The sequence below is a fragment of the Triturus cristatus genome, chromosome 3_2, assembly GCF_964204655.1.
Source record: "Triturus cristatus chromosome 3_2, aTriCri1.1, whole genome shotgun sequence".
Lineage (NCBI taxonomy): Eukaryota > Metazoa > Chordata > Amphibia > Caudata > Salamandridae > Triturus > Triturus cristatus.
In genome coordinates, this window is record NC_140584.1 from 85,262,929 (window position 1) to 85,286,712 (window position 23,784).

General features: G+C 43.0%; 1 protein-coding gene across 2 annotated transcripts in view; it reads right to left on the minus strand.

The window, feature by feature from the left end:
- The window catches only part of ITGB5 (integrin subunit beta 5), a 522,259-nt gene that overhangs the window by 844 nt on the left and 497,631 nt on the right, over window positions 1–23,784 (minus strand). For both annotated transcript variants that reach the window (XM_085647299.1, XM_085647300.1), the window contains 2 exons: window positions 23,223–23,342; window positions 2,081–2,247 (listed from right to left, as the gene is read on the minus strand). In XM_085647299.1, the coding sequence (XP_085503425.1) occupies window positions 2,081–2,247; window positions 23,223–23,342 (287 nt within the window). The remainder of the gene's footprint in view (window positions 1–2,080; window positions 2,248–23,222; window positions 23,343–23,784) is intronic.

Sequence of the window (23,784 nt, forward strand, 5' to 3'; positions counted from 1 at the left end):
ATCAAATTTTCCTTATGATGGCAAATATACACTGACACAAGTGCATGTACGCTACCAATTTATTTTTTATTTATATAAATTATTTGCTCCTTCTGATATTTATGCGATATACAATGTCAGAAACATTGATATGTGGATGCATAGCCAGCGCCAACCAAAATGGCCTCTTGAACTAACGGCTCAGCTCCTCCATCTCAATATCCGTACCTAATCAATCCTGAAATAGCAATATCTATTGGCGGAATCCATTTGGAGTCAGAGGAGCAGATTTTGGGTGGTGGATATGGTATGCTGAAGGCCCCTCAGGACACCACAGCAGGGAGAAGGGCTAGGTGACTGCATGGATACCAGGGACTGTGGTTGAACACTGAAGCCATACCCGGCCTGTTGAACGATAGACTGCTCGTGGGCCCAGGAATGCTATGGTAATGGATTGCAAATAGTTCCCAGAAGGTGTGTGGAGGAGGTGAGGGGCACCAAGTGATGGAGAAGTGATGGCAGTGGCTGGAATGAGTGTCCACCATTTTGAGGTGTGGCTTGTAGCAGAGCAGAAGACCACCCTGTACAGAGCATATGGAGTACAGCTCCCTGAATCTGCAGTTGGCGACACTTGTCTATTGAGGAGAGTGATATCTGGAAAACCCCCTCTGAATCCTATGAACATTTGGAATTAGGAGGTGAGAGTTTGGTGGCGATATGCATACAAATTAAATATTGAGTAACCGGGACCATGGAGAACATGAAGATGGAAAGGCATGCTTCAAAACAGACCTCTACAAGAAATTGAATGCCAAGCAGATGGCAAATGTCACCAGAACGAGAGAGAAAGAGAAGGTACATTTATTTAGCCATTTTATTTCCTTTTTCATAATAGTACCATACAATGATGTATGTATGTGTAATAATATGGCAATGTGTGCATATCCATTGCAGAAACAGGATCCGTGTATCATTGTACAAAGAGAGAGAAGGTACATAATGGGCTCTCCAGAATGGTTTGGACTGTAGGGAAGTAAATTAGGCTCAGATCATGCCTCTCATTGGATGAAATCTGCATTTCACCGGAAGTATGTCATTATTATCATCCGGAATCTAAGCTTGAGGGCCAGTCACTAGTATGGGATGCTGCTGTCCTTGGGCATTGGTTTAAATTGTGAGGCGCCAACACAAGCACATTCAAAATGGAAATTAAGGTGAGAATTTGAATCTCCTGCCTCTGCAAAAGCTACTTCATTTAATCTCTAAGCGTCCTTTAATTTCAGCACCCTTCACATGCCATCTGGAAGAAGGTAGAGACTCAGCTCCCTCAGTACTCGTCCCGGGGTCATCAACAGCTGACAAGCTGCTCTAAATGTCAACTGAGAAATAATAAAAGGGGTAGAGGAGGAAAGTGAACACAGAACGAACAATACATTTACCTCAAGGGAGCAGGGTTTAACATGTAACTGTTGTAAACAGAATGAGAGGGATACACACTTTATATCATGAGGTGCATTCATGTGGGCCTTATGGACTATGGGTTTCAAGAAGGTCATGTTTTACATGTACTAATGTACCCAAAGAGGAGGAGACAACATCTAGGCACCCCTATTCAAAATCACATTCTTCTTATAATGCAAAACAAAATGAACAATTGTAGGCTTAGTCTACCCTGAAGTATAATTGCAGAATTATTCCAGGTGGCAGAGTATATGTCTGGGGATTGCAAAGTGTGTCGACCTGGGAAGTCATGTGCATGCCAGTGAATAACATTCCTTGTGTATGACCTCTCAAGTATTCTTTGTGATGTGGATAACATTCCCTCTGTCCTGCCTGGCAGGTATACTAAAGTTATGTGTGTCCAATTACCTACAGATGGCCAAGCAGGATGATGCATTTCCTTGCGTGACATCCTCCTACAAAAGAGATGGACCCTGCACAGTGTTGTGTATCACTCTCTTCATGCAAGGCATGGGCGTATGCGGGGTCTGTGGATTACGTTCCCTGCTAATATCACCGATGCCATGTGGAATTAATTAACAGTCTATGACATGGGCAGTGAGTGGGTTGCCTTGCTATTACTTTCAGTGGAAATACTCACCATTTCATATCTTGCCCGAGAGCGCTCATTCTGGAATCTTGCGAATTCACGCCTGTCATGAATGGTGACCAGAAGCTTCCAGACAGCAAGAAGAGCCAATCCAATCAAGATAATGCTGCCAACCACGGCCAGTAGGACAATTAGAGCATTTGGAGCGGTGGCACATTCTGTGTGAAGAGAAGTGGCTCATGTCACTAATCTCATTTAAGACACAATTAGTTACCTCCTGGCAGTTCCCCATGTCAACCTCCTTGACTCTACTATGTGACTTGGAGAAACCAAGAAAATCAGTTGGATGAAACAGTACTTTCTCAATATGCTTCTTTGCCATATGCTATACCACAGTGCTGCTCTGTTTTACTGACCACAATGCTGCCTGTGCATTAATAGGTCATAGGTACCCTAGTGAGAAATATACAAAATGCACACATTTTTCAGGATTGCATGGCCTGACTTATAGCTTAAACTTCAGCTGTGTTCATGATCATTCATGAGTTCCAATGTTAGAAGCTCTATGCACTGGAGCTGAAATGATTAAAACCCCTGCTGAATCACTAAAGGATATAGTTAGGATAGCTTACCATACCCCACCCCTTCAATCGATATCCATTAGAATTTAAATCCACTCCCCCACCATGCATTGTTTTCTGGTAGTATCTGCATTTGATATGCTTTAATTACACTGCTTGACTGAGAACATATTCTTATTGTCTGCATTATTTACACTTGTTTTGTTACTGGAAAAACCTAATAAGGAATGATTAATATATATATATTCAGCAGTTATAGTCATATAAAAGTAACTAAAACTTGTGGCCAAAAGTTAAGTAAGGGCACAAGATAAAGTTTCTTCAGATGAGTAGAACTAGGACTGCTGAATTTCTATGGTTTTGTGTGGGTAAAACATCAAACTAACTATAATTTCCCTGTAGCATTTATTTTTTCCTGTGATTTTCACAGTTTTTTTAATGTAAAGTAATATATAACTACCATATGTGAATACAACAACTGCTGTACTGTGGCCAGGCCCTGTAGACAACCCCCCACCCCTTTGCACTTCCACCCCGCATGCACCTAACTCCACGCTGCACACAGCCTTTGGCTGTGCTCGGAGGGACTATGGTGTGTGAGTGGGTGAGGGTTTGTTTTTTCCCCGCTGGGCCCGGGACATATATAGATTACATTTTTTTGACATATTACTCTGTGGAAGTTGCCATTGGGTAGTTATAGTTAGATTAGAGTTTCCATAGGAAATGTGTTGCTAATAACGTTGTCCCTGTTCGACGAATCTCCACAAAACTTTCCAAAAAGGTGCTACTTTTTGACAAGTTTGTGCATTGGAAGTTTTGAGGTGATCCGTCAAGTGGAGACTGAGAATAGAGGGGGGTTCCCAAAACGTAAAATCCCCATGGTTTTTCCATAGACGTCTTTAGGCAGGGCTACAGGCAAAAACGCTGAATGAAATTACACCAAAGTTGGCAGGAAACTGGATCTTGGGCCACAGATTGTGCTTTCTTTGATTTGGTGTAAATCTGTTCAGTAGTGTTTGAGAAATTAAGGTTAAAAGATAATTGTATATCTGGACAGTTGGGTCCACGAGAGGCTAGCAAGAGTCTTGAGGGAGTGCAAAATTAAAATAGAGCGTTTGTCCCAGGGATCTTTTTTTCCTTTGGGCCATCTCACTCCTGCAGGAGTCAGGCTCCTGCAGGAACGAGCGCTCTGATTGGCTGCCAGTGACATGAGAAAAATGTTGCTGGCAGTTATTACAGGACTCTGGGACTTAGTCCCCTATCCTGAAGTTAAAAAAGAAAACAGCATAAGGGGGAATGGTAGAGAAATCCTCCCCCATAATACTGCATCACTCATGACATGTTCTAGGACATCATTTATGACAGCACTGATGACATCCAAAATGACATCACTGATGACATCATTCAATGTGTGTTTTGTTTTTATAGTTTATATAGTGGTGGGTAAACATACATTAATTTTCTACCATATTTTGTACTATCCGAGTCCAGCTATTGGGGCAAAGGGTTTACAAAACGCATGTGCTTATAATGCATTATAGGTGTGTAGCAGTATTGAACATGTTATAAATCTGTGAATTGAAGAGTAACTGTGTGCAGATGACAGTTGATTACTTGTGAATATGTTCCACACAAGTGTTTTGGTTCTGCAGAAAAGGTTTCCAACAGGGCAAATATTCTACATAGTAGATATTAGGTATTGTAAGCAGCCTTGAGTTATTAGACCGAATTGTCTCAGCATGACAATTTTTACATAACGTAGAAGACTGTGTGCACACCAGGTATTAACTTATGTGCATGTGCTTCTTTTGCTCCAGAGGATGGGCTATCAGTAAAGTTTTCACCACAGTATGAACGCTGCAGGTAGCATGATCTTTAGCACTTTCAGACCTTGGCTATTTTAAGCGAATAGTGTCTTTTTTGACAAGTGTTTTATATAGTGTACACTGTTGTTACTAGATACTTTTTAATACTCATTGGTGTATTTGCCATGAGAGTTTCACTGTCTGGCAAACAGTGTGGTACAGAGTAAACTCTCTCCATAGAGTAATCACTGTTTACAGTACCCACTTTTCTACTCATATCCAGGGGCGGTGCGTCCATTAGGGCGCTTGGGCATTGCCCCACTGAGCGTTGCCGTCACTCTGGCAGCAATCCCTGTATCCCAGCCGGCGGTGGCCACAAGAGCCGGGTTAGTCGGCTTATAAGGGGGCGGGGCAGAACTACAGGAGAGGAGTTCCGTTCAGCTGCAAAATAGTGTCAATGATTGACATTCACCATAACCCATCACGCAGGGGGTCGTCGGCGGAGCGCACAGCAAGAGTGCGCATGTTCTCTTTAGGGCTTAAACATTTTGTGACCAGCCCTGAACATGCGCACACTAGGCTGCTCATTAGACGAGCGAGGGTTGTTCCATGCCGCTCTTCTAATGAGCAGCCTAGTGCGCATGTTCGGGCTGGTCGCAAAAACATGTTAAGCCCTAAACAGAACATGCGCATTACTGCTCACACTAATCCTGATGCTGCTGCTGGAGCAGCGTCTGGATTGGCTGAGAGCAGGCGGTACTTGCCAAGGCGCCAACTCGGAAGTCGGACCCCGGCCCAGGACGACTCACAGAGGCAGCGCGGATCAGGTAAGTTTAGTAAGCTTAATAATAAGAATGGTGGTTTATTTTAACCTCCCCCGCGCGACAACCCCCCCCGCACGCGAGTATAGGAGCGTGAGCCTTACTGCACAAGCGCCAGACAGCGCTCGGGAGTGGGATCATGCTGATTTTAAAATACTACTCGGAACTGTGTTTTGCTCAAAGTGGTAACTTTAAGAATACTTCCTTCCCCTCATTATAATGACAGCTACAGTTACGTGCCATTTACCAAGTCTATACGTTTTCTTTATATATATGCCCAGTTTGACAAACCCGCCCCCGGCACACATCTCGAGGAATGATGAAGGCACTGACAGGTTTTAAGTCAGCACCGCTAAAGTTCAGTAGTTATTAGCCACTGACCCACGTCCCTTGCAAATTGCGTAAACCTATCACACCCCATCACCTACATCTAAGCCGCGTTTGTAATCAACGACTAGGAAGATACACAAGGGCCGTGTACTCTGATCAGAATACTTCATTCAACTGCTTTATTATTCACTCTAAAGGCTGTGGCAATGTTTGTGAAACCGTATCATATCTAATTATTTCAACGAACCATTTAAGAAAGATGCGGAATTTCCATTAAAGAGTGGAATTGAAAAGAAGGCAGTTTATAACTCAAACTTGGTACAGTAACGTTACATATCCTTTGTTACATCAGAAACAACCAATTTGGCGTTAACAACTTTTCATTTCGTGGTGACATAAGGGTGAAATTCTCAAACATAATTACGTTTTAATATCATTCTGAACAATAACACAATTGAAAAGCTAAGAGCCAGTCATTGAAAAAATATAAAAACAAGGCAATAAAGATTGGCACACAGGGACTGTGTATCAATACTATATAGGTCCTGTGCACAATGCCATAAGATGGCCAGCTTCAATACTCGTACTTAAAGCACTGAATTAACCTAGATGCCAAATGTCAGCGTAAGGAAGAACATTATTTAAAGAACACCATTATCAACTATCAAATATACAAGGGCCAAGAAAAGATGAAACGATTGTCCACAATTAAGTCAGAGACGTTGAACGCTGAGTGGCTGGGGGAGATCCAGCTGGCTCACGATGAATGGCAACAAAACAGGTGTCTGGTTGTTGCGCACCATCCGGCAACAGCAAGCCCTCCTGCACGCGTCCGTCAGGCAACATCATCCCCTTTCCGCCTCACTTCCCCTCCCCTCTTGCATAGGAGCCGCACATACATTAACCAGTGTCACGAGAGGGGGTTAAGGGGGGACGAGTGATGTATTAAAGGGAGAGAAGCTGAAAACATTTGTGCTTTAGAAACATGCGTTTCCCAAATCAGATATTTTTTCAGAATGGTCGTGCATGTGGAATACAGGCTTGCCAAGCCAGGGAATACTAAACACAGATGTGCCCAACAGACTGTAAATAAGCAGACAGTGCACTGCGTCCGTTTAAGGAACTCATTTGAGGTGCACCTACATTTAATAACTTGGAAACACACGACTTGGCAGGATGCAGCACGCAATGTGCGCACTTGAGGCTAACTGGCCGGTTTGGACAGTGTCTGAAGGGAGACTGCCTGTGAGCCAGACTTCCAGTTTAACCCCTTCAGTGCCCCGCCCTTTCCACGCCCTGTGCCGGGCGTTTCATTAGCGGGCGGGGTTCATGACGAGCTGGACTCGTCATGGGCACAGCGCAACCGCGGCCCATGACGAGTCCAGCTCGTCATGGGCACAGAAGGGGTTAAAGAGACGCGAGACCTGACTGGCAGGCGCTCACTAGCCTATCACTTATATCAAATACTGGCTCTGGCATTCAAGAACGATCTTACAGAATGCTGCGCATGACGAGGAGCACTGGTGATGAGTGTTTCTGTACATTTATTGTTTTTTGCACAACTTAATCCGGAGGTATGCCGCTTTCGAGCTGTCAGCGGTTTATGAAAGCGTTTGAAATGGCCGCTCTTTCTGGTCCCATAAGCCTTGAATCAGCTTCCCACGTGGTCATCTCTTTTGGTGTTCGGAGCATGGCTATGCAAGTTTACAGAATTGGATATTGGCAACAGGTGGGTGGTGGGAGTCAAGGGAAGATTCGACGTTCTATGCAGACTTTAAAGTGACGTTTGTGTATCTCTTAGAGGCATCGTATATCATTAATTTGCTTGATAGATTTATAATAACAAGTAGAGTGTTTCATGTTACTATTTTGTTGCTCCTAAGCGCTGTAAAAAAGAGGTGTTAGTTTTACAAAATTATTTTTATTAAACCATATCGTCCGCCAAATGATAAAAAGCTGTTTGCTTTACCAAATTAAAATTTAATTTTACTCCCATGTTGAAGGCAGCGCCTGTTCCATCTAGGTGGTAACTATATGTGGGAGTTGATTTGTGCACCTCTTTATTTTGTGTTACCACCCATGTGTCTAAATCTGTTGCAATGGGGAGTCGTCATATTTGGAGTTCTGGAACGGTAGCACAGCCAGAAAATATAAAAGACTGAGGCTGGTTTTGTAGGGTTTAGGCTTGAGATTTGGTAGGGTTCCCGGAGTCTAGGGCTCAGGTCCCATTTAAGGTTGGTGCATATTGGAGTTGCTTGAAAATGCACCATTTGCCCACTCTTTTATTCAAAATGTTCCCTGAACCCGCCCCCTGTAGGTGGTTCAGGCTCGCTCGCCATAGTGAAGTACGACAATTGATTTACGGTTCACCACTTTCAAATGTCACCAGCCACCACTGCTCATATCAACTTCCTTTCTCTTTGTATGCTGGTGACTGTGAGCGGTATGATACAGATAAAAGTTGTCCGGAGTAGGAAAATAATTTTGAAACAGATGTTGAGTATCTTGATGGCTACTAATCTCATTTTGGCATTTTTATGATGCCAATATGTCACTATGGAAGCAGTGAGAAAGAACAAAGAAGATTAAAGAAATAAAAGAAGAAAATTGTTTGTTTGACTTATTGGACTCTAAATCAGTTTCTCTATAATTGCTATTGAAAATTGTTGCTCATAGGCTTAACTGCCTTGTTCTTGCTCGGGAACTTTTTTGTTTTTCAATTTTTTTCCTTTGTGACTTATGTGACGGAGGAACATTGGGGCATAGGTGGCTGTTCCCCTTGATTTTCCCTAGAGCATTTTTCAGATATTGATTGATACAGTTGACAGGACCTTGGATGTGCGCAAGACTGTAACCCTGCCACGGTTTGAAGTTATATTATGAGTATCTTGATGAGCTTGACTTTCTCTGAACAATTGTATACATATTGAACACCATGTGCAATGAGGGTTCACATATATCTGTGGTTAATTGTTAATGTGAAGTAGGCTTCCCATGAAGTGTATGGTAGAGGGTCAATGTTACACATAACACATGCTTGCTACACCTAAGGGAGTTGTATCTACGATGGCATTAATGATGCTTCGTATTATTCTGAGCTATTTTGCACTTACTTTCAAGCCTCTAATACCATACAATTTTATAGTGTAATGTGTACAAAAGAAGCATGCATGATGTCATCAGTGATGTCATCATTGATGTCATTTGAGATGTCATCAGCGATGTCATAAAAATGTAATAGAACATGTCATGAGTGATGTAATATGTGAGGTCATGAGCAGAGCATGGCGGGGCATATGTTATAGTTGGCTCTGCTAACTATAACTGGTGATTTTCTCTATTTTTAAGTTCAAAACATTATTGTTGTCACCGACAATCACCTAACTTACTTTAACCTTTGGATTTTCCAGTGAATATACATGGTCATCAGTGTTAAAGGAGAAGCATGCTGAGAGGCGAGACAGGGTCAGATTGGTGGTGTAACACGGGGCCAATAACACATAAAGAGAGAGGAGGAGGGTAGGCCACCATAAGTCCCTCCAGAGAATCAATGAACCCACAAAAATAAGTATGGCAGCGCCAAAAAAGGAAAGAGAAACATAGAAGATATGTTGTTTCCTAATATTCTAAAAAAATTTGGAATCCAGAGTTTGGACGTGATTTTCGACGATCCGTTGTTATTCACAATAATAAGATACGCAAAAAACATCCCAGCATTATTGCTAAGACAGTATGGAGTGAATGAACAGAGTACAACACACATATTGTTCATATAAAACCCTCTTGTTCTCATAATGGGACGGTGACTGCCATGCATTACCCATTGTGGCCAACTAGGTACAGATTGATTATGAACACCTTAGTTTTAAAGCACAACCACGGCCCCCAGTAATAGGATGCTAGGTGGGAATGAACTACTAAATACTTTTATTCTTGTTATGTGCCCCCTAAAAGAAGTACTGGTGTTGAGGCATGTTAGGCCCCATGGGATGCACTATGGGCAGGAGCTACTCTCCTCTAGGTAGAACTAATAATTGTCACCTTATAATGAGTGTGACTACAAAGGACATCACCCCCTCCATTACTAGACAGCCGGTATCCCCTAAAGTCTAGGGTAAGGAATAGTCATGTTACTACTAAGATATCTTGGGCATTTGACACTAATAAAGTCATTTGTCAAGGTTGCATGTGCATTTGGGAGGGTTGACATGCTATTTCACCCTTCACGTCTTTCTGTTTGCAGTGGTGTACCATGAAAATGCACTTGCAAGTCCACTTTTCAATTGTAATATATGTATCTGCTAATGCAGAAAAGTCTCTCGCCACTTCTTATTTTTAATATTTTCTAAATAAGTTGTATTTTGTGTCAATCTCTACCCAAAGAGGTGTGTGTGTGTAACACTAGATCAAGTTCAAGGTAGGATTCCCCTGGGTAGTTTACATCTTTTAATAGTATATTACTAAGTGACTATTAGAGACACAGAAGCTAGCTGAAGGAATCCACAATCCCTGAAGAATGCCCCAGACCTGTTAGGCTACCATCATTTGGCTGAAATATGTTGGCAGATGAGAGACGGGTTTAAGTCATTGCCCTCAATATACCCGCTTGTGATTGTTTTTAGATATACCCAGTCCTCATAATTAACAGTGAGAACTGAGGAACACAGAGGTATTTTTAGATAGTCTAGATCGCACCTTGTCCAGTAGTTTTTATCTTAGAACTCCCTCCTTCCTTTAAAGTTTTCAAGGAGGTTGAGTCCACCCTGTTGGCATTGACCTACCAGGGAGGGGAGAGGATACCGATAATGAAGCATGACACTATTATGTGTGTGAGGTTTCCTCTTCCATACGGATGACTTTCCTCGGAAGCGCGGCAGAAGTCCTATGATGTCCGAACTCTGGTTTCCTGATTGTTCCTAGAATAATAGGAAACAACATATCTTCTATGTTTCTCTTTCCTTTTTTAGCAATGCCCTTCAAGAGGCCCGAGCACTTCAGAGAGTCCCTATTCTGACCAAGGTCAATGTAGGTATGTGTAGTATAAGATACACAGGGGCCCCCCTCATTACATTCTGCAGTGGGTCCTCATCATTTTATGTTATACTACTGGGTTGGGCTGGGCTTTAGGGCAATCAGACACTGCCCACATGGCTGGTCTTACAAGCCAGTGTGTGGGTCATTTCTGTGGCTGTTTGAGGGCCTGTTTATGGTCTACTGGGATGATGTTTATTGTTAATTTCCTTGATGTTAGAACAAACGTTGCCTGCAGCAAGCACAAATCATGCGATCTTCCATACCTTGCAAAATACCTATACAGCGTGTCTTTACAAGCTCGAAAATGCCCCAATTTGCTAACATGGGCCACTTTTTTAGCTTCCTAATTCACTAATGCCCCTTCTATTTTGGTGCCTGGGCCTTTTTCTGTCCCAGCCCAACCCTAGTCCAGGATGGAACCTACTTTACAGTGGTTACTCACAAGACAAAGGGAGATTGCCCTGATTCAGACACTTAGGCAGTAAAAGCAAACCAATGATAATAAATGTGGGTGGATTCAAGCAGGCCGGGTATTGGACCCAACTAGGTGTAGTATCTGAAGAGGACTTACATCAAAGGTGCTGGGACAATTTTCAGAGTAGGGATGCTGACATCAAAGTAACATCACAGAAGTCATAGGGATTGCAAAAAATCCAAGCGTCACAAACAGAATAAGTGTAGCAAATGAGCCACTTTGATTCTGCAGGACAGTGGTATGGGTGTAGTATGTAGCCAATGGTACACTTTGGAGGACACTATTGTAAATGTATTATTAAAACATGGTGAGGATGCGCACTGTCATAATGGAAAGCGCATTTACCATTGAAATGGCCATTAAATTTACACAGACGTGCAGTTTTACTGATAAAACTGTATAGCACACAAACGATAATGTGTGGAAATTGGATTCCAGGAAATATTTATAATTTGTGCATCACCAAGTAAAGTTTCTTGAAATGTTTTCATCCTAATAACATCTTTGTTTCCATTACACTTCAGAATTACAAAAAAAATGCTTTGTTTGTGCTTTCCTAACTGCAGATATATTTTGGGAATATTTGAACACTACATTTACAGGCATTTAGATCTTGTTGTGAGTTAGAAACACATTACAGCCTATCTCACACATTCCCTGTATTCCAGCAAGATTGTCACATAGTTCATGTCACAAAATCCTCGCAGTTTGTAGTCAGATAATAAGTAGCAATTTGTCAGAAAACACAGCCTTACATTTTACCTCTGGCTTTGAGCGCACCCCAAATGCGACAAGCTAAAAACTAATTTTCAAGGCATGTTTACTGCTCATTCACCTTCTCAACTCCAACAAGGTTATTTTGGGATGGCTACAACACCTCTTGGACCCATACTTATGGAGCCTACTTTTTTCATGGAAAGCATATCCATGCATGCATGGATTTATGTGAACAGGCAAATGGAGCAAAATCTGGTTGAAGCAAAGGAAGTTAAGGTGTCGGCATGTGTCTTTACTTTTAGCCTTTGATATGATGTCTGTTCAACCACATGGTTACCCAGTGTCATCTCAACAATATTGGGGCTGTAGGCAAGACATATTTTGGGCTTCCCTGTTAGGAACAACTTTGATTTGTATTACCCTATTTATGCAAATTCTGGCCTGCATAATGCTAACCAAACTTTCAGAAATGGGTTCAATGAACAATATCTGAGCTATGCCTTCCACAGGGACCCAAAAATATTTAAAATTACATTGTACAAGGAAAGACAGAGGTAGACGTAGGCTGAGGAGAAAAACTGGACATACTGATATAAACAGAGGTGAGACAGAGAGAAGGTTTACGTTTTTAGGGGCCCCTTGTAAATGCTCACATGCCTTAAAACATCTCTGGGGTTATCGAAGTATAATGTTCCAACCCCAACCACTTAGCAATGTGGGCCCTCTCTCCTCTCTATTTCAATATCAATTTAATTACATAGTATGGCTCAGTCTGTTCTCCTATTCTTGGATTTTATCCGTTCCATGATCTCTGTCTTTGCTTCCTAGGCATGGTGCCTTCCAGTTGGCTATGCTTCTGGGAATAGAAGCAGTGGATACAATGTCTTCTCTATGGGCTCCCAAGGTATGGCCACTCCTTCACTGGCCTGAAGTGAACTTTTTTCTGCCTGACGTGAAATTGTAATGCACATGGAAATGTACAGCAATCTCTCATTTTCTACTAGGACTACACATAAATGACCAGTTGAAGGCTTTTTCGCTTCAGCAAGGTACTAGAGTCGTAGTCTTGCAGGGGGGATTCGTTGATCATCTCTGAACTGGATATGGTCCAATTTTCTCGCTTCTCTCATAAGCAATTTTTTCTGTGGATGGAGAGAAAGTATGACAACAATATTTCTTAGACATTTAACTCCTTGGACAAGTAGGACCAACTTTGTTCTCTCTACACTGATTATGGTACCCTCCTTCATATAGCGAATTTGTTCAAGCAGTAGGCTTGCATACTTAACCATGTCTGACCCGTCCACTTCCTCCATAGCATTCTGAAGGGAAAGCGCGAAATTCGAAAAACCTACCAGACTGTCCTGCTCCTGCTCCTTGACGGGGGTGCCGTCCTTGCCCTCCCTATCGCGCCGCTGACTCTGTTGGTGCTCCCTCGCTGGCTGTAGGCTGCCACTTCATCGCGCTGCCCGGAGCGGGGAAAACTACAACTCCCAGGTGCCCCGGCGCTCCCTGACGACATCGAAGCGCCCGGAGGCGCATAAAAGATCGCTGCTTCCCCCGCGTCGCAGGACGCGCGCGGGCGGGCGCCGGGCTAAGCCCGGGCAAAGGGCGGGCCGTCTTAGGCCGGACGAAAGAGGTTGGGTTGGGACTATCCCCTTACATCTTGTCAGAACCTTCATTGTCATCCGTTCTGGGGTGAGTTTTACAAAGCACTCTTTACGTAATTATCCATCACCTGTGTGAGTCATGACAAGAGGGCACTCTAAATCAAGCACGAGGGCTGCAGGCATGGGGACATTGGACAATTATTTAAAACAGGCTGAAACTGCCGTAGTGAATGAAATCGCACTGGTTGAACGCCGACCATCTCTTGAGCCCACTGGACATTTAAGTATCCCGCTACCCTCAGATGGCATTTCCTCCCCTAATGCCACACCGGCTGTATTGTATCCCCGTGTGATTCCTAGTGAGTCGATTGTGGAAGACTGTATTCCTACCGCCATTACACTTTTAAGTACAGACAGTATAGCCTCTTCACCTGTGGCTATTCATACTAGACAGTCCAGGATCAAAAATGATATTATGTTCAATGGGGGGAAAATTGTCACGGGCAAAAGAAAAGCTAATAAAAACCCTGTGGGAAATCGAAAGCAGGCAAAGCAACCAAGGACTATTACCACTGTTTCTGGGTCGGAGCGAGTTAATTCTAGCTCTCTTCACTTAGATAGGGCAGATTCTAGTGAGAGTAGGCGTGTTAGTCCCAACTTAGGTGTGGACCAGAGCAGGGAGACACTTATGTCTAGTATTGTTACAACTATGGAAGCACATCTCACGTCACTTATTCAGCCCCTAATAGTTACTCTGAAGCGTATTGAGGACCGTATTAGTATTATGGAATCTCACCTTAGTAGTAAAGTGCTTAAAACAGGCTCAAACATTGTAGTAGGGGATACATTAAGCACAATTACGGCTTCTGTAGATAACTTGTTGAGTTCCATGATTACTCCTTCACAACAACCAGTCCCTCCTGTAGTGCCCAACTGCTCAGGATCTAATACTTTCCAACCAGCTAAAGACAACTTAGGCAAGACCTTAGGAAAGGAAGGGCAAATGCAGACTAAGGAGGGGGGCCCATATTTTCCTGCACCTCAGCAAGGAGGGGATTTTTCCTTACATTTACCGGCTGAGGCATGCCCCTACACTATAATCCTAGCCAATGTGCCCAAACTGGAGCGTGATAAAAAGGAACATTGGACCTCTCTGAAAAACAAGGCTCTTCACCACTTGTCTAATAAAACGGTTCTGGGTCATCATCTCAATAAGCATTTCATGATGATCAGAAGGGTACCATGGGTAGGAAAGACTGCTAAACATCTAGAGGGAGACTGTATTGTTATAAGCTTTAGATCCCCAGGGCTGGTAAATGACATTTTAAGACAGGCAGGGTCTGTGAGAATCCATAAAGACTACGTGAATATTCTCCCCTTGGGTTTCTTTTATCCTCCATCCCACATCAGATCAACGTTTTCTATCCAACCTAATAGACTCGGTCCTATCAATAACTTTGCTGTCCCAGTCTCTAATAGATTTGATGTCTTTTCCAATCTGGAAGAAATCGAGTGACTAAGGACTTGTGATCAAATTATTACCCCTGACACACAAGTTCCTGTCCCTCTAGCTGTGAAACTTCCAAATCATGTTTCCATTTCAGTAGGACCAAATCAGGAATCACCGGGTCTTTCATCTGAATTGATCTCCTGGAATATAGCAGGTCTAAAAAGTAAATTAGATGATCCTGCTTGGAGAGATCTAATTAACTCGGGTGATATTATTGGTTTGCAAGAGACATGGGACACAGAGGATACGTTGTATATTGACGGGTATGAGAGTTTCTTCGTATCCGCCACCCCGACTAGTTCTGGGAGGGCGAAGGGTGGGCTGGTTACTTTAATCTCAGCATCTATACCCGGCTCATTCTCTCAACTAGAAACGGGCTCGTCAAATTGCTTTTTATTTTGATGAATGAGGGATCTGATTTTTTGGTAGTTAATTTCTATAACTCATATGATAGAGTTGCCACGACCGATCACCTGGCCGCATTAAACAGTTTTCTAGCTGATCACAAGGAGACTAATAAACTTAACAGTAAGAATTGCCTTACTATAGTGATGGGTGATTTTAACATCCATGGCTGTCCACTTCAATGCTTCTCCTCGGATCCTTTGGGACCGATCGAATCAAGGGCTGCACATTTCGAACATACAGTGGCGGGAGATATTCTCGAATCTATTTTGGCAGACCATGGTTTGTTTCTCCCGTCTATGGAGGGCGAAATTATCCCCACTTTTAAAGGAACTGGGAAAGACTCAGTCATTGATTACATTTTTGTTAGTTCTGCTTTTGGGGTTAATATTAAAAGTTACATGACGACCTGGACCCATTTTAGTGACAATTAACCCCGTGACCCTTAGTCTTTGGCACCTTCTTAAAAAACCTGTTAAACCTCCAACAACAGTGGATAAATCCGATATTCGCCCATCAGATCAGGATCGTAGAATTAGATGGAGCAAAGTAATTCCAGGCGACTTTTACAACAACTTAAAAAGCAAGGTAGGATCTGAGTTAAATACGTGCTTGGATCTCGAAGCAGGGGATGATGAGGTTCTAGCGGCATATTCAGCTATCTGTAGTCAGATCTTAGCAGATTTGAGCTGTCCTGGAAAACATAAGGATAAGGCTGAGCTAGGCTGGTTTGATAAAAGCTGTTCAACCGCTAACAGAAAGCTAAAGGCCGCCTTGAAATCTAAGCCAGTAAACAGGATCTTGGTCTCGGGGTTGAGAAAAGAATACAAGAAAACTTTGGATGCCAGGAAAAAGACGATCAGGGAGGAAGCATGGGAAGAACTTTCCTGTGTGGATGTTATAAGAAATAGTGCAAAGTTTTGGTCAGTGGTTAATAAACCCTTCTTTTGTGATACAGGTAATGATCAACTAGACTGCGGCATCGGGAAACAATCGTGGCACTCTCATTTTAAATCAGTCTATGAAATGGGCACTTGTGGTGAATGGAGTATCTCTTCCACTATTGTGAACCCATATACTTTATTAGTCTCTAAGACAGAGGTGGTTGAGGCCATCGGCAAAATGACAAGTCATAAGGCCCCCGGCCCCGATGGCGTACCAGCGGACCTCTTCAAATCTGATCCTGAGACTTGGTCCATAGTTCTAACCAATGTTTTTAACCGGGTATGTGTCGCTGGGATTCCGGACACCTGGTCCGAATCAGTGATCATACCCATTTTTAAGAAAGGCAACAGGGGGGACCCCAGTTGCTATCGGCCTATCTCCCTTATTGATTCAGCTGTGAAGGTTCTGGGGCGTGTGGTCCTGGGCAGACTAACTGATTGGTTAGAAGACACAGCTACTCTCTCGTGTCTACAATATGGGTTTCGTAAGGGCCGCGGGACCATAGACCAGAGCCTGAACCTTCAACTTTTAATAGGCAAGTATACCATTGCAAAAAAAGGGGCCTTGTATCTGGCCTTTATGGACTTGTCCTCGGTGTTTGACCGAGTGAATCGTTCAAAATTGTGGGGGTTACTACTTAAATGTGGAATAGATGCTAATATTGTTTATTTCCTAGCGGATTTGCATAGAGACCTCACCGCCACGGTCAGATATGACCGTCTTGGCAATTCCACGGATAAGATAGGAATCACTAACGGCGTTAGGCAAGGATGCATTTTAGCCCCCCTGCTTTTTACACTCTATATTAATGATTTGGGTTCTACATTAATTAAGTCATGCAGGGACATTCCCAGGGCAGGCAAATTCGCCATTCCAGCATTATTGTAGGCTGACGATGCCGCGCTCTTAGCACGCACGGCTGTAGGGCTCCAAAATCTTTTAGATTCTTTTGCAAAATTCATGATTGCACTTGACCTTGGAGTGAATTTATCCAAATCCCATGTGATGATTGTGGGTACCAAATCAAAGAGAGTAAAGACTATGTTTTGTGAAGGTCATGTTTTATCACGGGTTACGAGATTCCCTTATTTAGGTGTCATTTTTGATGACAAGTCCACCTGGGCCCCACAATTAGCTGCCAAACGCAATGCTTTTGCTAGGGCCACACTTGCTGTTTTGGAGTTTGGACGCAAATTGGGGGTGAAGCCCATGCAAGCCATGTTGAATATTTACGTAGCCAAATGCACCTCCATTGCATTATATGGTGCTGATTTGTGGGGATTTAAAAATATCTCCGATCTGCAGGTTGTAGAAAATAGATTTTTAAAATCTTTATTATCCCTCCCCTGTTCAACATCGGGCTATATTGTCCACCAAGAGTGTGGGATTGACTACTTAACTGATTGCATAGCTATTGCCCCACTCCTGAAATGGATTTCAATTTGGCTAAATCCTGAACTAGAACTGAATCACGCAATTTTAAAAGATTGCCTATCTTTAGAGTATGGCAAAGCTATCCCGTGGTTGAATTATATTAAATATCTAGCCAGGTACCTGGGTCGACCTGAGTTATTTGAAAATCCAAGCATTATAGTAAAGGGGGATTTAAAATGGGCTAAAGTCACCCATAAACAGAGGGCTATGTTAATAAGGGAAGAAAGGGAATTACTCAAACCCACTGTAAAGGCACATCAGTTGATTACTACATCTAACAGTTTAGAGCCTTACTTGGGTATTGTTAACATGATGAACCACCGTTTTTTATTAATTAGGTTCAGAATGAACAAATTCCATCTTTTACTTACTGATTCTCCTGGTTGGACTAAGGAGAAGGATTTGGGGATCTGTTCGTGCGACAGATTTTCCATAAAAGATACCGCGCACTTTATCTTCTTTTGTGGCCACCTGTCTTTAATCCGTAAAAAATACATTATTCCTCTATTAAAAAATAAAGGTTTCAGACAGGTAAAACCAGCACTCATGTATCTTCAGATGTTGGGTTCTCCATGGGAGATATTTAACATAGCCACTTTTTTAGTAATATCAATGAGATTGAGGAAAAAGATCACATGTTTATAGTGTATATCATTTCTGAATTTTGACTAAAAATGTGTTTTTTAATACGTCTGTAATTTTATGTCAAATGTTTTTACAATGGTTGTATTGTTTTATGTTCGTCGTACTTTTATGGTTTTTGCTATGAACCGAATAAAGTAACTTTGACTGACTGACTGAATACATTGTCCTTTGTGCTCAGTTCTCGAAACAGTAATATTTCAGATGCAGAGTTTCAATTGTAGTTTCCATATCCTTGAACTTGTTATCTTCCACAGCTGCCTCAGCGATCACTTTCTTCAACTTCTCCTCCACCTCCATCACTCTGCCCTTTATCGCAACCATATCTCAGGGTCAACAAACCTCACAAAAGCTTTTCTTCTCCTTCTTTCATTTCAACTCCGACGTCCGTTTTGTGTAGAACTCATGGAGAGAGGTTTGAAAGTCCATTTCCATGTGCAGTCATCATCCCACTTGGAGGGCTTTCTGTACAGCTTTCCGTTTGATGCATTGGTGATGCCTCCTGCTGTCATTTCAAACCTTGCATTGCTGTTTTTATCCCCTTGTGTCATCTGAGAATATCCCAGTATCTCTATCAAATGTTTTCTTTACCCACTACTCACCACACAAATTTTTGAGGTCCACTCAGCTATGGTGTGTTTCACTAGCAAAGGGAACCCAAATGGTGTGGTTTCCTCTGCACTCCCATGGACTGGGGACTATCATATTGCCCATAGGGATGAGTGGAGTGATTACAGGTTCATGGAGCTCGAGAAATGCCCCATTTGGGACTGTCTAACAGTCTTCTCAAAGGTGCCCATCAAAAAGTGAGTCCTGCGGCCCGGTAGCTATATGGGGCTGTGGCAGTTTAGCTTTGAATGGTGGGTAGGTTAGGGACAATTCTTGCGGTGGTAATGTATGTTCTCTGTACCCAATTAAAACGTAGGAGTCGAAATCTGATGTTACGGGACACAGTGCGTATAAGCATGAGAGTCTCATACCCATGTGTAAACTGCATTTTGCAGCAGGTTTCCAACTTTGTATGTGTTGTCCGTTGCTGTTTTGTTGTGTTCATTCTTGTGGCAGTGTGCAGCCTAGAGGTAACTCCCATTCAGTAATCTCCTTTAACTGACAGTTCTAGCACTGCGGCCATTCGTAAGATCTCCTGGGTGCATCGCTAGATCTTTTTTGCTGTTCTTTTCACAGACAAGGAACTGCCCTGTATCTAGCTGGTAACCACCACAGCTCTCTCTAGTGATTCTAGTGATCCACTTCCATGTAGGCCTCCAGCTGTCATGCAGCCGCCTTTCTCCCAGCTGCTTACATATAATCGCTTAGTCAGCTACTCAAATTCAGATAGAAGCCAAAGGAGTACATTCTGTGTGTAGGGTAGCCTACTCCTACATCTTGAATGGTACAATCATTACACTTGCAACATGTTATCTACTACCAGGAGGCTTTAGAACCACTTTAGATAAATATTTGCAAGTGCATCATTTTCCACTGATCCACTCAGTAAGTCTTTATCTATTCCAATTTGTTTGCTAAACCAACCTGCTGCAAACTGAAACTGAGCCACCATATTAAGCTTCCAGGTCTGGAACACAACGCCTCCCCCCTTTGTGTGTCATATTAAAGTCTCAATTTTAACTCTACTCTCTTTTACCCCCAAATTTAGACTAGTTAGGGCTTTTTTAATCGGATAGTGGAATGTTACCATTTCCTAGGGCATGCCCGTTTGTGGGAGATTATCTTCAGGGACATTAAACTAGTGCTGTTAATGGGAATAGCAATGATAATCTTTGTTTATGCCCGACTGCTCTAAAAACGGTTTCAATGTCCTCGTCAATAATGCCATGGATATAAGAGGCATAGTAAAGTAAATCAACAGGTCATCTGCATATAGCGACACCACGCTTTTACAATTCTGCATTTCTATTGCCCATTTACTCAGTGAGGATCTAAGCTTGCATGCCAGTGGTTCCATTGCAAAGCAAATAATAATGGAGACAACGGGCAACTCCGCCGTGTGGCCCTCTCCAATTTTCATCCTTTTGAGATTACCCTGTTGGTTTTCACACTCGCAAATGGCTTTTGAGTAGAGTAATTTAACCATTTTTGGAAGGGTGGGTCTGAAATTCACTAATGCAAACAGGTAATGCCAGAATACTGTGTCAAAGGCTTTTTCTGTGTCCAACAACACTAATGTCAAGTCTTTGTCTATGTCGGCAGTTTCAATTATTACATATTAAAAGCAAATGTTATTAAGTGCTGTTCGTCTGCCAGGTAGGAAAACACCTCGGTACATATCTACCAGCTGTCCGATTATGGTCTATCGTCTGAGTGCCAGCAACTTGCCTAAAATCATATTATTGTCATTAAGCATGGCCAGCAGCCTTTAGGCCTTGAAATAAAGTGGGTCTTTGGCTGACTCTAGCTGTACTGTTATTAAGGCCTCCCTCATAGACCTTGGAAGGACACACACCTCCAGCTTCTCCTGATAGACCTGTAGTACCCTATTCTCCAGAAGATCACTGCAAGTTTGATGCCATTCTGCTGGGAGCCCATTCGTTCTGTGGGCCTTACAGGTGTTAAATTCTGTTATGGCCACAGACACTTCTTCAGGTTTTTTGGCTTCTTCCAATTGGGCTCAGTTTTCTGGGATTAGTTGTTTTAGGCCTTGTGTGGTTATGATCGGTTATTCTCTTGGTTCCTCTAATCATATATGATTCATGAATAACCACTTATAGAATGTATGAATGACTGTGCTTATTTCTACTTGTCCACTGTGTACATTTCCTAGACTGTCTCTTATGGAGGTAATATTAGTGGGGATCATCTCCTTTTTCAAAAGCCAGGCCAGCAGCCTCTCTGTCTTATCTCCCCCATGGAATAACTGCTGGAAAGATTTATTCTGCAGTAGCTCCTTCTCGACTATCTGCTATAATATTTAAGACCTTAGTGTTTCCACCACCTCTTTCTGTTCCCCACTCACTCCTTGTGATCTGTGTAATCTCAGCAATTCTTTTCTTTAGTATATAATATTCTGTCCAATTGTTTTAACAATGACCAGTGGCGGCTTTTCCGCTAAGGTGGAGGAGCGTCGCCCCACTGCTCACTGAGCAGTTCAAAACGGAAAAATAAAATTATAATAACGCAACGTTATTAATTTATTTTACTGTACTGGCTCAGTTAGTTGGGGGGTGGGGCTAGGCACCACTGGGGGAGGAGCGGTAGGCACTTTACAATTACGCATGACAGTTTGGCCGGCGTCTTGGGCTGGCCAAACAGCCATGCGTACTTTGCATGTTCTCCACCAGGCTATATTGCACAGCCTGGGTGGAGAACATGCACAGCCTCCCACCCCCTATCTGAGCGCGAACTACAGCGTTCAGACCAATCACAACGGTGCTGACACACAGCGTCGTGATTGGTTAGGGGATTCTGATAGGCTGTGTGCTTCCTGCCGCCGGAGAAGAGAAGAGGGCAAAGGAGAGGCAGCGGCCAGCCCCACGTAAGTGCATTTAAAAAAATATATTTCCACCCCCCTCTGCTCCCCACCCCCCCCGTTCGGTAGCAGACGCTACTGACAATGACATGACAAAGCACTGTAATTCTTATTACCACTTAAAAAGCATCCCACTCTTTCTGCCTGGTGCTGGCAGTACATTAAATTAATTTTCAATTTCAGTTCCCACTGTCTTTCAGAAAACTGCATCCTTCAGTACTGATGCTGCCAGTTTCCATATTGGTGCTCAGGCTCTGTAATGGCCCAGACAGTACACGAATCGCACCGGCAAAAGATAAGATAGGACTCTTCTCAAGAACTTTATGTGACATATTGTACATAATGCCTGTATCTGTACAAAAGCTATTCTATTGTAGGTAGCATAAAACTATATGGTGTGAGTATTCCCTCTCTTGAGGGTGATGTCTTCCCCTTATCTCTACAATGTCCTGTTGAGACATAATTTGGTTTAATACTGCTGGCATTCTTTTTTTGTATGTAGTGTGGCCTATACATAATAGCCTTCTATGCAATAAAATGTCCCATCCATATAATCGTGGACCCCAAATAGGGAACTGGTTGTCTGCTCAAGTGGACATAGAAGTCTGTGTCGTCCACATTAGGGTCATATACATTCACTATTGTTAGCTCCTTGCTAATCAGGTTCCCATAGACTATGAAGTATTTTACATCCTCATCTATTTGAATTTTTTTGCTCGGTGAAGGGTGTGCAAGGGGCCAGCCACAATTATACCCATTTGCACGTGTGCTGCGACTGCTCTGATAACATCTCTGCCTCTACGCTTGTTGGCCTCTACGCTTGTTGGCCTCTACAGCTAGTAAGTGTGCCAATTATTTTAACGCCTCGCATAACATGTGAGGGGCCAGAATAATTATTCGATAAGTGCCAGAGTGTGAGCATATGCATGCTGACACTCTGACAGACGATACAGATTGACTGACATTGGCCATGCCAGTTCGTTTTTTGCAGTAAAGAGGCGTGTTGAGCAATAGGCAAAATGCAACGCATTCTGTGGCCAGCAGATGTCGGTGCTGCACAAACTTGAGGCTTCTTCCACTTGGTTGGTTATATTATATAGTCACTAACAAAAGCTCTGTGATGTTTCGAAGGCTGCTGAAACGAATTTGTCTCTGGACTGTATCACGCTGCTGTCTTTTACCGCTGAATCACGAAACAAGCTATCCTTTCTTAGGGTGGAAAAGATATTGCACACGCTCTGCGGGTAAAGACAACCAACACATTTTATTATCTTTTTCTTAACCAAAAGAGAGCTGGGCTGCTTGCTGCTTTATCTTCGGTTTTTCCCCTACCATAGGTTTGTCGACCCCTGTATACATGCATGCTGCGCAGCCGCGCATGCGCCACTGACACCCACCTGGTTCCTTCAGAACTGTCAGGATAGACTTCCCACTGGCGTCCTCGGAGTAGGTGAATCTCATTACGCAGTCATTTTCTGTTTTGTAAACGCACTGAACCGCCTCTTCGTCAACGGTGTCTGGAAAAAAGAAAACAAGGACATTCCTTAGGCATCTGTAGTGTAATTGTTGGCAGAACGTGATTCGTAATACATGAATGCGAAAAGCTGGCATCAGCCGAAAGTCGAATTACCAAATGTTCATGCAGTGACATAACGCTCTGGCTAATGTTATTGCTGCTCAGCTGTTTTTGACTGCGGGGATTTCAGCAGGGTCTTTCCTGGAACAGGGCTGCTCGAGGGAGCTCGAATTCCTTTATGTGCGAGAGGTTTTCCTGTTGGTCCATATGGAGCGCATTAGGCACCGCGTTCGAATGCCTGAAATAGCCGAAAATGTTAACTCTCGGAAGGAAAAAAAACGCAACACTGTAAACCCCTCTCTACCCACGCTCCACAAGCAGGCGGGAGGAGAGGAAATGCGTGTTTGTTTAGGTTCCCTGATGCGAAGAGCGGAATGGCTGTT